At 43.6% G+C, this 14,060-nt stretch overlaps 2 protein-coding genes across 2 annotated transcripts in view; both read right to left on the reverse strand.

The window, feature by feature from the left end:
• Positions 1-1,175, reverse strand: part of dyrk1b (dual-specificity tyrosine-(Y)-phosphorylation regulated kinase 1B) — a 69,051-nt gene extending 67,876 nt beyond the window's left edge. Inside the window, exon 1 of the mRNA XM_080471448.1 lies at positions 450-1,175. The gene's annotated coding sequence lies outside the window, so the exon portion shown is untranslated. The remainder of the gene's footprint in view (positions 1-449) is intronic.
• Positions 1,176-1,364: 189 nt separating this feature from the next.
• Positions 1,365-13,846, reverse strand: fbl (fibrillarin). The gene is made up of 9 exons (XM_080470621.1): positions 13,705-13,846; positions 12,745-12,864; positions 12,393-12,539; positions 9,017-9,111; positions 8,310-8,480; positions 8,094-8,226; positions 6,858-6,970; positions 4,392-4,537; positions 1,365-2,160 (listed from the first exon to the last, which is right to left on the reverse strand). The coding sequence occupies exons 1-9, from the start codon at positions 13,712-13,714 to the stop codon at positions 2,136-2,138; spliced, it is 960 nt and encodes a 319-aa protein (XP_080326747.1). The 5' UTR covers positions 13,715-13,846; the 3' UTR covers positions 1,365-2,135.
• Between the last annotated feature and the right edge of the window lie 214 nt (positions 13,847-14,060).

Consider the following 14,060-nt stretch of genomic DNA (forward strand, 5'->3'; position numbering starts at 1 on the left):
CAGGCCCCTTTCGGGAGCTTTCTGGACCCCTGCGGGCCCAGGTCGCCCCTGCACTGCCCAGCCCGGGCTGCTGGCAGCTACCTGAGCAGATGAGCGGCTGCAGGTGTGTCACTGACCGTCCACACGGTGGGATAACGGTCCATCTCCGCTTGGCATCCTCCCCGCTTCCCACCAGCCTGCAGCTGTAAGTCCACCGAGTCACATGATGCAGTGCAAAGACAGGTGGACAGCTGGACTCGAACCAGGCTCCCAAAGCAAGGCAGCAGCACCTGATCTCACAGGCCCCAACAGAACTTCATCCACTCTGGACACGGTTAAACCTCCGTCGTCCACATCCCCGGCAGGAAGCGACATGAGGCCGGAGGAAGGACTCCAGCACTGGGGTCGCCTCGGTGCCCAAGCACCAACACACCCGCTGCACCAGACGACACGAGCCGGCCATTACTCACCTCAGGTGGCGTGTCGAACCAAGTCCCGCGGAGCAGCCATGTTCAGAATCCCCACGAACCGAGCCCCCTCCCCAGGGTCAGCCGTCCCTCTTGCACGGGGCAAATCCAGCCGATGCAGGGTAAAAGCGGGCAGGTAGAATCCAACGGCGGGTAGTTCCCAGTGTAGCCGCAGTTCTCTCTATTCCCCGGAGCTCTGGCAGCGGGCTGTCGGGAGGACTGATTGCCGGCGCAGCAGTTAGCCGTGCCTGAAGGGAGGAGGGCAGCCCTCGGTCTCCACCGCGAACACCGCAAACAGAGCCCTGTGATCGGTTAACTTCATCGACTGCACTCGTCCGACGACCACCGCGGGGCCGCGTCCAGAGGTGATCCCGTCCGATGGAAGATGGAGCTCAACGGCAAGCCGCGGCTAGCTGGGAGCTAGCATGCTGAAACCGGAGGAAGACGGTCCACACACGGGAGGCGCAGGCCGGCTACCGAGCCCACCTACAGGCGCAGGAGGAGCCGCGGGGCGGCAGGCACATGCTCGGCTGGCTGAAGGCTGCTCAGCCCCTCCGTAGTGCTCATATCGGTCCGAGGGGCAGGAGAAGAGGGACAGAGCAGAAGGGCTGCAATCAGCGCGCACTCCCGACACCCAGCGAGTGTGGCCCGGCGCGTTCTGGAGAAATATCCCACAAAATGGCTGCCAAAACAAATTCACTGCATACGGACACGCACACGTCCGTGTGTGTGTGTGTGTATGTGTGCGCGCGCGTGTATTAAAGTTCACACTAAAGTTTGTCCCTCATCCACTCAGTTCTTGGTTTAAAATGTGAATAATCAGAAGAGGTTTCCAGCCACACGGGAAGTCTGAGTTTACAAGTGTTTCAGTTAAAAACTTAATTCCTACAACATGCATGAATAACTTTATAAGCAATAGAAACCTTGACTCAGTTTATTAGAATTGTTCTCAGCAATAGGCAAACCCACAGCTGGTTCAAACAGCTGACAAAGTGGAAGAGTATCAGATTACAAGTCAAAGAAAAAGCCACTGTCTATATTTGTACAGACTCACTCCAACACGCCACGCGATCCACAAGGAGAAACAGACAATTCAGGTGGATTCTACTCCTTTATTCTGTGATAGTAGCAAAATCTATTACAACAAAAACACTGACTATACAAAAACCTGCTGCATTGAAGGAAAACACAGCTGCTTTTAGCACTGTAGTCAGTTTTGTACATTTGAGTTCAGGTAAAACAGGACGAGAAAGTTCAACTGTGTTTGAGGAAGCTCATCTTCAGCCGGTTACAGCAGCCATGTGACGGAGGAGATGAGAGCAGCTCCAGAGAAACAGAACATGACCCAGGGGTGTTGCTGGACATAAAGCTAAAACAGACCAGCAAAACTCCTGGTCCCCCCCCCACCCCCCCCCCACCACGATGGCCAGTCCGTCGCCGACACTGGGGCACGTCCCTGACCCCAGTTTTGATGACAAATAAAAGCAGACATGGTGTGAGACATTATAAAATGTTGGAAAAGAGGAGCATCAATTGTTTGAAGGTTTGGATGAAATCAGAAGAACGTAAAATAAACTGAATCTTTAAGCTGGATGCAGGTCAGATGATGGAAGGTGACAGGACAACAAAATCCAAATACAAAGAACACTGTGGTAAAAAAAGAAAAATCTTTGGAGGCGTGTCCACAGCTCACTTCTTCTGTTTAGGAGGAGGTCTGAAAGAGGAACCAGAGAAGATCAGAGGCTTCAAAGCACCTTCACACTCACAACATGTTTATAGACCATCTACAGACTTCATCAGGTGAGACTGTTGAGATCCAAACTCAGGATTTAGCAGACAACCCTTCAAGGCAAAATTATCTTCAAAGAAACGTTTGACTCATTCCTAATAAACTGAAACGTTTCAACCCATTGACCATTAGAAATTCATCCAGCAGAGAGAAGTCTTCGTCTGATGAAGATCCTCAGATCAGTGTGGAGAATAGTCCAAAGTCTCGCAAAAGTATTTTCTTTTCTGCAGCTAGTTGGTTTCACATGAAGCTCTGATAAGATACTTTGGAAAATCTTTTAAAATCTGAGCTGCAGATCCAGGCGGTTGGACATCATGACCGACCTGATGACCTGTGGACTTGGCTCAAGCTGCACATCAGTCAGTCGACCACCTTCCATTTGTAATGCAAGTGCTGCTTCCAAGTCCAACTCGAGACTACTGCCCAACTCTTTGCACATTGAGGCTTTTGTCACAAGAAACTCACTCTATGGAGCTCGATCGATTCAGGTCAAAAGGTTTGTTCATTTAAAAAGAAAAAAAAAGTAATTGAAAGAAATATTTTCAAACTGAAAGTTCAAGGTTTGATCTTCAATTTTGAAAAATTAAAAACGCTGTATTCAAAACAAAATTAAGTATGAAAAGTTTTTTCCACTTTACATACAATTTTGGTTCAGCTCTGGAATTCTTTTGATAAAATCCTTTTTCTTTTTTCACTCTTAAATATATTTTTTTAAATGTAGGTGTTTTTTTTCAGTTGCAGGTTTAATGTTTTCAAGTTTCGAAAAAACATTTCTTTCACTTTCAGATCGTATTTTTTCAGGTTCAAACTTTTGGCCGTAGTCTGGTGTGGGGGTGTGGCTTCTACCGAGAGGGGTGTGGCTTCTACCGAGAGGGGCGTGAGATCATGTGTGAGATTGAGGGTGTTCCCTTGTGTTTCCTTCATTGAGATTCAAAGGAAGCACATATAAACATTGTTAAAAAGGACGACTGAAGTTTGAGCTGAACACTTTGAGAACATTAACAGGAGCTGATCGTATGAAGCCAGTTCATAAAGCTTTTCCTTACTTGCTGCATTGACACCTAAAAACGTCTTCCTGAACGTTACTTAGCCTGACGATACTTAGGATCATTTCCACTGGACCTTTGCTATTTATATTTATATCTGTATTTCTTCACTGCACGCCAGCAGGCTGGCCCCACGAGGACACCATTGTACTCAGCAATACTGCGCTGCATTCAGTCTTACGTGGAAACGGGAAACATTGTTTATTTAAGTATGGATGTTAAATTTAACAATCTGTAATAGTTAACTTTTTTTATATATTGACAATTACTAAGAATTGTCCAAACTCGCCTGTAAAAGTGACGTGTTTCCTCAGAATAACTCTTGGGTAAATACAGTGTATAAGAGTATTGACTTATATCTTTCAAAGTACCAACTGTTCCTGAAGGCAACACAATCCCACACCCCTCTCAGTGGAAGCCACGCCCCTCTCAGTAAAAGCCACGCCCCCACACCAGAACAGGGCCAAAAGTTTGAACCTGAAAAAATTTGATCTGAGAGTGAAACAAAAAAATTTAAACGTGGAAAAAACAAACTGAAATTTGAAAACAGGATTTGAATGTGAAAAGATTCTAATCTGAAAACATTAAACCTGCAGCTGAAAAAATAACAGCTCCATTTAAAAGAATATATTTGAGTGAAAAATGAAAATAAAGGATTTTATCAAAAAACTTCCAGAGATGAATCAAATTATATGTCGGGTGAAAAAACATTTCATATAACTGTTTTATTTTGAATAGTGTTTATTATTTTTTAAAATATAAGATCAAACCTTGAACTTTCAGAGTCAAAATAATTTTTTTCAATCACTTCTTTCCCCTAAATGAACAAACCTTTTAACCTGGATTGAGCTCCATACGTTTCTCAGACAGACAGACAGACAGACAGACAGACAGACAGACAGACAGACAGACAGACAGACAGACAGACAGACAGACAGACAGACAGACAGACAGACAGACAGACAGACAGACAGACAGACAGACAGACAGACAGACAGACAGACACAGACTGCTACTTGGCTGAGAGCAGTTATGTTTTCAGTTCGATGTCGTGGTCACAGTCTGCCTGAATATGGATAAGCTGATTATTAAAGTGTAGGTGAGCTCTACCTGTAAATGCCAACCACCACAGCATGGTCTCTTTCGTAGGGCTCTAGTGTGAGTTGCTCCTGAGGCTTCATGTTCTCTGAACTCATTTTCTTCACCTCGGAGGCAAACACAGCCTCGGGAGCCGCCGTGGAGTCAATGCAGTTGGCCTGGAAGACAAGATTCACATAACTTCAGTTAAAGGGAAGTTCAACAGCTTTATTTCTACTAATCCCAGTGGTTTTAACCTGGTAATGAGCACATTTTAAGTTGATTTTCTGTGAATATATAAATACACATTTGAGTGACATGGAGTACTAGATGGACAACATGTTGATTTTTTTATTTCTTGGATTATTCAGAATGGAGTGAGCACAAGAAACCCTATATTGGAGTTGTACTGGATCTGCAGGAAGGACCAAAGGTAGTAAATACTAGATTACTGATTTGCCTTTTCATTTGCTTCATCTACATTTTGAACATGTAAAGAAAAAACTAAAACACCCAAATGAGCAAAACAGAAAACACAATCTTGTCTTCAACTATGTGCCAATCTGATTTACACCTTAGAAGGGGAGCAGGAAGAAGTGAAAACTTATTTAATCCGACCCCTTTGCATCTTTGTCATTATCATCATTTTTAAGTCTAACAAGTTTTTCCTAATTTAACATGAATGCCAAAATATTCATACACCCCAAAAAAGTTAAACATTTTACAGTTACAGCTTGCATAAGTATTTCCCCATAAGTTCAATAAGGTAAAATGTCAAATAATTAACACAGTTTTGTTTATTTCCTTACTGGAGCAGCCGCATGTGCAGCGTCTCTGGACGCAGCTCTGTGACTACAGAGCAGCACAATACCCAGTGGAATAATGTTAAGGTAGAAAGTTTCACTTTAAAAAGTTTCCTGACGGCTGATTGAGAAAGTGAAAGTCATTAGCCTTACTTTGAAAAGCCAAATTTAAAGACCACAGAAGTAAAACAGCAGGTTGCCATGTTGGCTGACCAGTAGCCACAAAACTGTTAAAGCTGGAGGAAATACTTGCAGGTAAAATATTAGTTTCTCCTCTTTCTCTGGCTTTCGTGTATAATGTATGCGCGTGCGCCAGTGTATGCGTGCCGTCTCTGAGTTTTACTTTCTCTGTCTGGTGTGTATTACAGTATATTATTGCCACTTTGTTCATGTAATAAGTTCACAACTTTTTTCTAGAAATATTAAAATTCTCAAAGTGGTGGACCTGCACTCTAACAAAACCCAGATTTATGTTTAGTCATTAATTTATGTTTTTCTTATTTGGCTAATCTTGGAGAGAAACGGCATTCACACAAAGCTAAAAGGACGTCATAAAGTCTCTTAATTTAAATATATTGTGTTTAGTTGACAATTCTGTGGTTTTCCCTGAATAAATATCCATTAAAAGCTTCAGTTTTCAGTAGAAAAACAATGTGATTAATAGCAAATAATTACAGAAAATCGTGCAATTAGTAAATATTTCTTAATCGATTGACAGCACTAAAAGAATGTAAAATGATTTTTGATCAAACATGTCTTTGGCTATGAAATTCTTCTGAATAGTTTTATGTTTATTTGAGGTTTCTAGCAAATTGTCATTGATTATTACTCCCAGACATTTATTAACAGGATATTTTCAACCGATGCTCCATAGTCGGTGATCAAATCATCAGATAAGAGGGAAGCAGTGGAGCTGACAGTGGCCACTGTCCGGGGTAACAGAGCAGTTCACCAGCACAGAAACAGTGTCCAGCCTGACACGTCAGAGACCAAACCTCCACAGTTCACATCCACTATTACTTCTATTTAAAAACACGATGGAACGTGGATGTTTTGTTAGGTTGGAGTCTGCTGAGCTCAGTCAGCAGACGTCTGAAATCAAAACATCAGGACGGAAACCAGGAGCCAAGGAGAGTTTATATCTTATTTACTTTAAAAACCGTAGTGGATGTCTTACTAAAGTCTTTTCTTAGTGCTAGAGAGCAAAACAGGTTTCAAATTTCTGTTGGTCCAGATTTGAAAAGAGAGCAATTACTTCAATGGTGCATTTTAGTTTTCACACATTATTTCTTGGTAGAGATTTTTATTTTAATTCTTTTTAAGAATTTATTGTCCAAGAAAGATCCCTTTAATCATTATAAAACATTCTGAGTAACTTCTGAGGAGGACTCGGGTCGACTTGCAGCATGATTTAAGCATCTGTCTGGAGGCCAACTCACAGCTTGGTGATGTCTGTTGTGGTTGAATAAAGTACATTTATTGTGGTTTTGTATGGTTTGATCTGAACATCAGGAATGTTCACACTCATGCAGGCTGAAATCAGCATCCAGAGACTAAAAGGTTCAAAAAGCCACACAGATCCACTTATAAGGTTGTGGCATAAACAGGGCTGTGGAGTCTTTCACCTGAGCAGAATAGCATCAGAACAAACTGTGGAAAAGCTCCGGTGTGAATGAGAATCCATGTTGAAGCTCACCTTGATGGAGATGACAAAGTGTCCTCCGTTCTTCAGGAAGTTGTGAGCGTTCAAAGCAACGATCCTCGTTTGGTCCGGCTGAGCAACATCGGCAAAGATCACATCCACCATACCTGCAGAGAGAAACCAGTCAGTGTCTTAAGGCTCCTACAGACTGTGTGATTTTAACAATCCTGGAAGCTCATAGCTCGTCACATTGTACGACACAAATCTCATCACCTTTAAGCCGCGGCATGAAGTTTGCCGTGTGCAGATTGCACATGAAATGCAAGCCGAATAGCAGCACATGGCAGCGCCAGTCGACGCACTTTTGCAAGAAAAACACGTCCTAATTTATGTGTTTGGAGAGAAATGTCTGGAGGAGGAAGAGAATATGGATGCGGTCATCTTGAGATGCCAAGTTCACAAAGGAGGCCCGAAGTATTTGTTCGCATCTACGAGTATTTCACGTTAGCATTTACTATCATTGCCGTTTATTTCCCAACAAAACAAACTAGTAACAAACAGGTCAGCCAAGACCAACGACATCACCACCTTTCTCACTTGATTGCCTTTTTTTTTTTTTATCTGGGACGGCCGAAAATGGCACAGGATGAACCGGCCTTTATTGAGTAACAGAGGAACCATGTGGAAGTGAACCAGAGGGATCAGGGATGTTCTGCTTGCTCGGAGAGTAACAGAGGAACCATGTGGAGGTGAACCAGAGGGATCAGAGATGTTCTGCTTGCTCAGAGAGTCGTGTCTGAGTGGAAGTTCTGAGGGGCTGCCCAAGCAATGTTATACTTGTTCCTGCTGTGTTCATGTCGCAGTGGACAAAAGAATAAAAGCCACTCAGCAGTTAGAAGTTCACGTGGTCCACGTTCTGCTGCTCTGTAGGTTTGACCCATTAATGATTAGAGGCCCGAGACCCTCTTGATCAGGAGAAACCTGACAAAGAGTTTAGCTTTTTTTCTTTTAAATACATACAGAACCTGCAGGTTATGCACTTGGAGATTTTCACAAATGTAATGTGAACGACAAATTAAACGCATTAGTATGATGAATTTATGAAAAGATATATTTTTGAAGATTCTATAGTGGATTTACCATTTTAGAGCATTTAACATCAAATTTGTTCTTTACAATAAGTTGAGGAGCGGTCACAGATGAGAAGGGAAAGCAGGTTAGTTATTCTTTAGTTTGGTGGTGGTGACTGATCCACGTCCACAACTCTGTCTGACAAGGAGATCTACTTACCAACCAACATGCGGTACTTGTGAGGGTGACGGGCGTCTTCAATGATAGGGATAATGTTGGTGCGTTTTTTAGCCACGTTGAGAAGGTCACGGCCAGATCGATGGGAAAACTCCACAGCGTAGACCAGTCCGTCCTACACACAGACACACTTTTACTGCATGGCCGCCCCTCCAGCACACACACCAACTCGTCTACGAAGTACTACTAAATACTTACTGGGCCAACAATGTCGGACACATGGGACACGGTGGTCCCCGAGGCAGCACCCAGGTACATCACCTTAGCACCAGGCTTGATGTGGATTTGATCCACGCCCCCCAAGATGGCTGCTGCCAGCTTGGAGCGGAAAGGATTCCAGGTTCTATACTCGATCTTCACCTCTCCCTCCTGAAGAAGAACAACACAGGAACACATTCAGTCTGCAGCGACAGCACACACTTCTCCTCCTGATGCTCCTCAGACAGAAAATGCCACGCTGCTTCATCAACGGGTGGAGGCGTCGTATTGATGGACGGTTACAAAGTTCTGAAACAAACTGATTTTATTCTCACAATTTGAGAATGTAGTGTGTTACACAAAATCCAGGTTCACTTCCAACCTGCTGAACGTAGCTGCTGGGAAAGAAGTGACGTTTAGTCAAACTGATTGTCACGTTTCAATGTTCTGCTTCATAATCTGAAGACATGCACACATCTGCTCGGTCCAGACAGCAGAGGGGCATCAGTTCAGAGAAACATTGATAAATGAGCTATTGGTGAGTCAGCTGGTTTGAGCTGTGAAACAGAAGCTCCAAAGGAGCTGGGACATGTCCTCAGACCTCACCCTGACTCTGATGGACACGGAGGAGGAAAGGGAGTTGTCATTTTAATCCAACTTCGACCACAGGACTGATTTAATAGACTCTGGGAGGGAGCCGTCCTTACCTCCACACTGAGCCTCTTCTCTCCATACACCGACTCTCCCACCACCATGTTCTTGGTGACCAGAGCATCCTCCTTCCCTCTGCAGATGAACACTCCTGAAACACAGAGCACATTCCCACATTCATTTCACCTCCTCATCTGCGGCCTCCTCTACCTCCTCATCGCTGATGAACCCCCTCATATTGTAGTTAGGAGTGATTTCATGGTGGTAAAAAGTTTGATCCAGAGCAGCGTTCTGTGGCAGAATGCCAGCGTCTTCATGTCAACAGTTTCACTTTCTTCTGCGTTTACCAGAACTACAGTTTTAACAGAAAGTGATATTTTTATTGTACTTACAAAAAACCTTCATATCTTCCACGGAGCTCATTTTCTTCAAATAACAGTCGAAGTATTTTTCACATATTTTAGTCAGATTCCCATTCAGGAGAAAAGAAAACAGCAGCAGCTTGTGGTTGTCTCACCTTCGTTCAACATGTATTTTTAGGTGTTATGGTTCATCCTTGACATTTTTTTGTAACAAATTAAGAGAATGAAAACCAGCACATACTAATGAGTATATATATTATATTCATAATAATATCAGTACTCAATCATGAATAATAATGTAGTGTGTCAGATCTAGGGCCTATACTTAGATCCGTGATAAACATATCCAGGATATCTCTCCGTTACCTGGTTAACTTGCAGACGTGTGATCCTGATAAGCCTCAACACAAAGCAGGTTATCAATTCACTAGTTCAACCCAGAGTTTCCCTTCAGGATCACCTGACTTATTAATGCATGGCTTTGCGAGCTCCGCTGACCTGGGAACCAATCAGGATCCTTTAAGAACGGGCAGGACATTTTACCAAGAGATCAGGGTCCGGTTGTTCAAAACTCGGTTATCATTTAACCAGCTGTTAAATACATTTAACCTGCCGTTAGCACAGTTATCTTTATCAAAACTGGGTTAACTTTAACCGGGTGTTATTTTGACGTAAAAGTGAATGCACCCTCGGACAGCCGCCAACTTTCTAACAGTGGTTAACTCTCACCATGGCGTTCACTGGCAGCGCTGCGTTCATGATGCTAGTTCAGCAAAGGAAGGATAGGGTGGACCGTGGACTGAACTTTGATAGAAGTCAATACTCTAATGAAGAGTTACGCCTTTATGGAGCCCCGGAGTGGCCATAGAGAGAAGGGGAGAAACTATATATATATATATATATATATATATATATACACACACACACGTGAAAATTAGCAGTAGTACGTCACAACCTCAAAATATTAACTCGAGAAACCGAGTTACTATCTCCTTCCCTCATATTATATTTTTTCACCAATGCTGCTTCCATCCAGTCATATTTGCTGTTAGTGTTGTCACGATACCATCATTTTGGTATCGATACCACCATGTAGTTCAATACTTTTCCGAATAAAAGAGAATACAAAAAATGACAGATCCAGCCTGTCTTAAGTAGGACCAATGTCTTTAAATGGTATGTTACGATGCAGTAATCTTTATAACATTAAATGGCTAAAATAAAATATGTTCATGTTTATTCTATCACATTTATAATAGCGTACATATTTTTTTCATGGGTTCTCTCTCTCGCGCACGGGAGTGCAAAAAAGAAATAAAGAAACCGGCGCGCTGTTTTCCGCACTTTCGATTGTCCAAAACAAGTCAGAAATCGGAGCAGCCCGCCGACGCTTCCCCCACAGAGAAAGTGACGACTCTCCTTGGTGCAAATTACAACACAGTGAAGCTACGCGACGTCGTAAAAAACAAAAAAGATACCGGTACCAGCCGGGCCCAGTATAGTATCGTTTTAAAGGCGTCAGTACCGCGATACCAATACAGTACCGGTATACAGAACAACCCTATTTGCTGTTATGGAGCTTTAAAAGCCACGTTTCCATGGAGCACATTAGATATTGGTGTTTTCTAACTGAACCATGAGAATTACAGACATATTAAACTCACCTTGGTCCAAAAAGAGAGGATCTAATTCTCAGCAGCTCCGAATCACGTATCACCTCTTTACCATAAATAAATGAAGCTGGGGCTTATTTTTCACCATTCCAACATTCCATAGTGACTTTCTGCTGCTTTCACTTTATTTTTGGACGTGTCTGAATCAAAAGCTTCAACATGGAGGAATGGAGGTGTAGAATGATAGAACGCTGCTCTACAGCCGTTTCTAATGAAAACCGACGTAAACATACGCTGATCAAAAACATAAGTTCTCTTTCACATGAAGCCATTAAAAGGCTCATTTTATGGCTAAAGAAATCCAAGCTTTCACTTACAGTAGTATGTAGTTTTTTTGTAGTTATTTTTTCTCTATGTCCACTCCGGAGCTAAGTACAGTCCACTTTCTATGTCATCCTCTCGGGTCAAATTTAAAAAAAGATGAGGCAACATGATGCCGTCCGATCATCCAGCTCGGTCTTCATGTTCCTCCTTTAATATCCTGGTAGCAGCGTAGTTTGTCATGTTTTATGGTAGTTTAATAGATCAGATAAAAACACGGCGCTGCCTCCACCACAATGTAGTTTTTAGTAACTGGAAATGCTTAAGACATAATGCGGAAGAATGGAGACTTGAAAGTGGGCGGAGCGACATCAGGGATGCTAACCAGCGACGTTAATCCACTGTTAACTTAGATGGCGACGTTAGCTAACGGGATGACTAACCATGTTTTGAACAACGCATATTTAACGTTCGATTAGCTCACGGCGGGTTAAGAATTTAACCGGCGTTTAGAGCTTAACCAGTAGTTAAAATAACTGCGTTTTGAACAACCGGGCCCTGATTGGTCAGGAGGCGGAGGTGTTACGCTCATTGTAATTTTATCCAGAGCAAATCTTGCTCCGGAGCAGGTTAGACATTCAGGGCAAGTTGCCGTGGTGATTCATCCTGGTGAGACGTGAACCAGCAGAAAACCCAGGGTTAATATCTGAAGTGTCCTTGATAAAAGAAAACCCAGAACCATCAAACCACCACAGGACAGCTTCACTTCAATGTGATCATTGCTGTCTGAACAGATCACACTCCCCACTTCTACTTCAGAATGTAGAGCAGAGGTCTGAAACGGAGATCCTGGATGTTCTCCATGTCTCCTTCCTGAACACACCCGATTGTCTTGATGGTTCTTCACCACATTCAGCACAAAGCCAGACTACGAGCCACTTATTGCAGTCAGTCGTGTTGAAGCAGTGAGACATGGAAAACATGCAGGGCTGCGGCCCTCCAGGACCCGAGTTTGAGACCCACTGAGGACGAGGTTCTTCATGTCTGAGTAGTTCTGCTGGTCGGTCAACTACAGGCTCAGGTTTGTTTCCTCTGACCGGTCTGGTGGAGTAAATGGGGCGCGTTCTCATCCTCACCTTCATGTCTGTGTGGTTCAATCACCACTTTCCTCCCTGCCCCGAAGCCTCCTCTTCCTCCACGGCCTCCTCTTCCTCGCGGGGTGCCTCTTCCTCCTCCTCCTCCTCGACCTCGAAATCCTCCTTCAGGAGATCTGAAGCTCCCACCTGAGAAACACACAACCTGCTGGTGAGGAAACTTTAACCCCTCCCTGCCTGAGTTCTGGACATCTTTAATGACACTCAGGGTAAAACCATATATACACTCACACCCGTATAACAAGCATCATGAATAATTCTCAGCTAAACACAGACACTCCTGATAAAAACGCCCCGTCAGTTGATTTTCTGACTGAAAGCACCATGTGCTCACCTCCTCTTCCTCTGAATCCTCCTCTTCCTCGGTCTCCAAAGCCACCTCGGTCTCCAAAGCCACCTCGACTTCCAAAGCCACCTCTTCCTCGTCCTCCTCGGTCACCACGTGGACTGAAACCTTCAACAGGAAGACATTCATCACAAACAAAGTGAAAACAGAAGATGTTTCTCTAGAACACTTTACATCCTGACACAATAGAGGTCCAGCCTCTTCACGTATATGAACTACGCCTCAATCCCAGCTTCAACCCCCAGGCTGTGAGATCCAGGAATCTAAAAGCTGTTTAGACAATGGTTGACCTCTATCTTTCTGATCTGTTGCTATTCAACAATAAACTTTAAACAACCAAATATCTTGTGTTAATGTAAACAAAACCACACGTTTTATACACAATAAGGTTTGATGATTATATTTGCTTCAGTCTGTACAGTATAATCCAGCGTGGATTATAATCCATTCATGTTTTACACCATGTAGTGATCATTTAGTTTAGCGGATAATTGTCTACATATGATCAAGGCCACGAGCTGGTTTATGGTGTGGTTCAGGATGATGAAAAAGTTTACTTTAAAAGTTTCGTCTGATAAATAAAAACTTCACTTAAATATTTTAGGTTTGTTCAGATTGCAGGAAAGACTATAGGACTAAACGGCAGTTTAGTGGTAAAAACTTGATTTTAGTGTGAGTAGACGAACTAGGTTCATGTTTATCGAGTCCTTCGTGTTGAATCGTCAAACACGTGGAGAACAAACCGCTGCAGATACAATCAGAGAATTAATCCGTATTGTTGAGAGAAATAACCAGCCTGAGACCAGCTGGTCTTCAGTTCTTAGAGTCTTTCCGTCCCACCACATGGAGCAGAGTCCTCAGTCGTCACAGCCAGACAGAAACAACACTTAAAGCTTTTCTACCGCGTTCTGGATCCGCGTTCTGGATCGAGTCGTGGTTTCACTGTACCTGGTCTCATGGCGGGTCTGAAGTTCTGGTCACGCGGACCCTGCTGAAGAGATGCAGTCTGCAGAAATGTGGAGAAGCGATGGAGTCTGGACCTCCTGGCTGAGTTCGGCTCACACACGTGGTCCAAGCTGTCTTGTGCTTCCTGTTTGTCTCGTGCTCGTGCTCCTGCTCCACCTCCTCCTGCAGCGCCCCCTGGTGCCCCGGGGGAAGCTCTGCGGCTCCTCCTCCTGCGGCGCCCCCTGTCGCCCTGGAGGAGGCACGGATTTTTTTTATATTTATTAATTAATATTTTTAATCAAACATATTGTAGCAACCGCTCTGGTCTGAAGAGATGGCAAGGAATTGTGGGACATACT

This window comes from Lipophrys pholis, assembly GCF_963383615.2.
Source record: "Lipophrys pholis genome assembly, chromosome: 9".
Classification (NCBI taxonomy): domain Eukaryota; kingdom Metazoa; phylum Chordata; class Actinopteri; order Blenniiformes; family Blenniidae; genus Lipophrys; species Lipophrys pholis.

What these genes read in the sequence shown, in the direction of transcription:
- fbl (XM_080470621.1), bottom strand. An exon ending in AGGATTCAGAGGAAGAGGAG is followed by an intron (nt 12,540 to 12,744) that starts GTGAGCACATGG and finishes TGTGTTTCTCAG; the next exon opens with GTGGGAGCTTCAGATCTCCT. An exon ending in CAAGTACCGCATGTTGGTTG is followed by an intron (nt 6,971 to 8,093) that starts GTAAGTAGATCT and finishes TTCTCTCTGCAG; the next exon opens with GTATGGTGGATGTGATCTTT.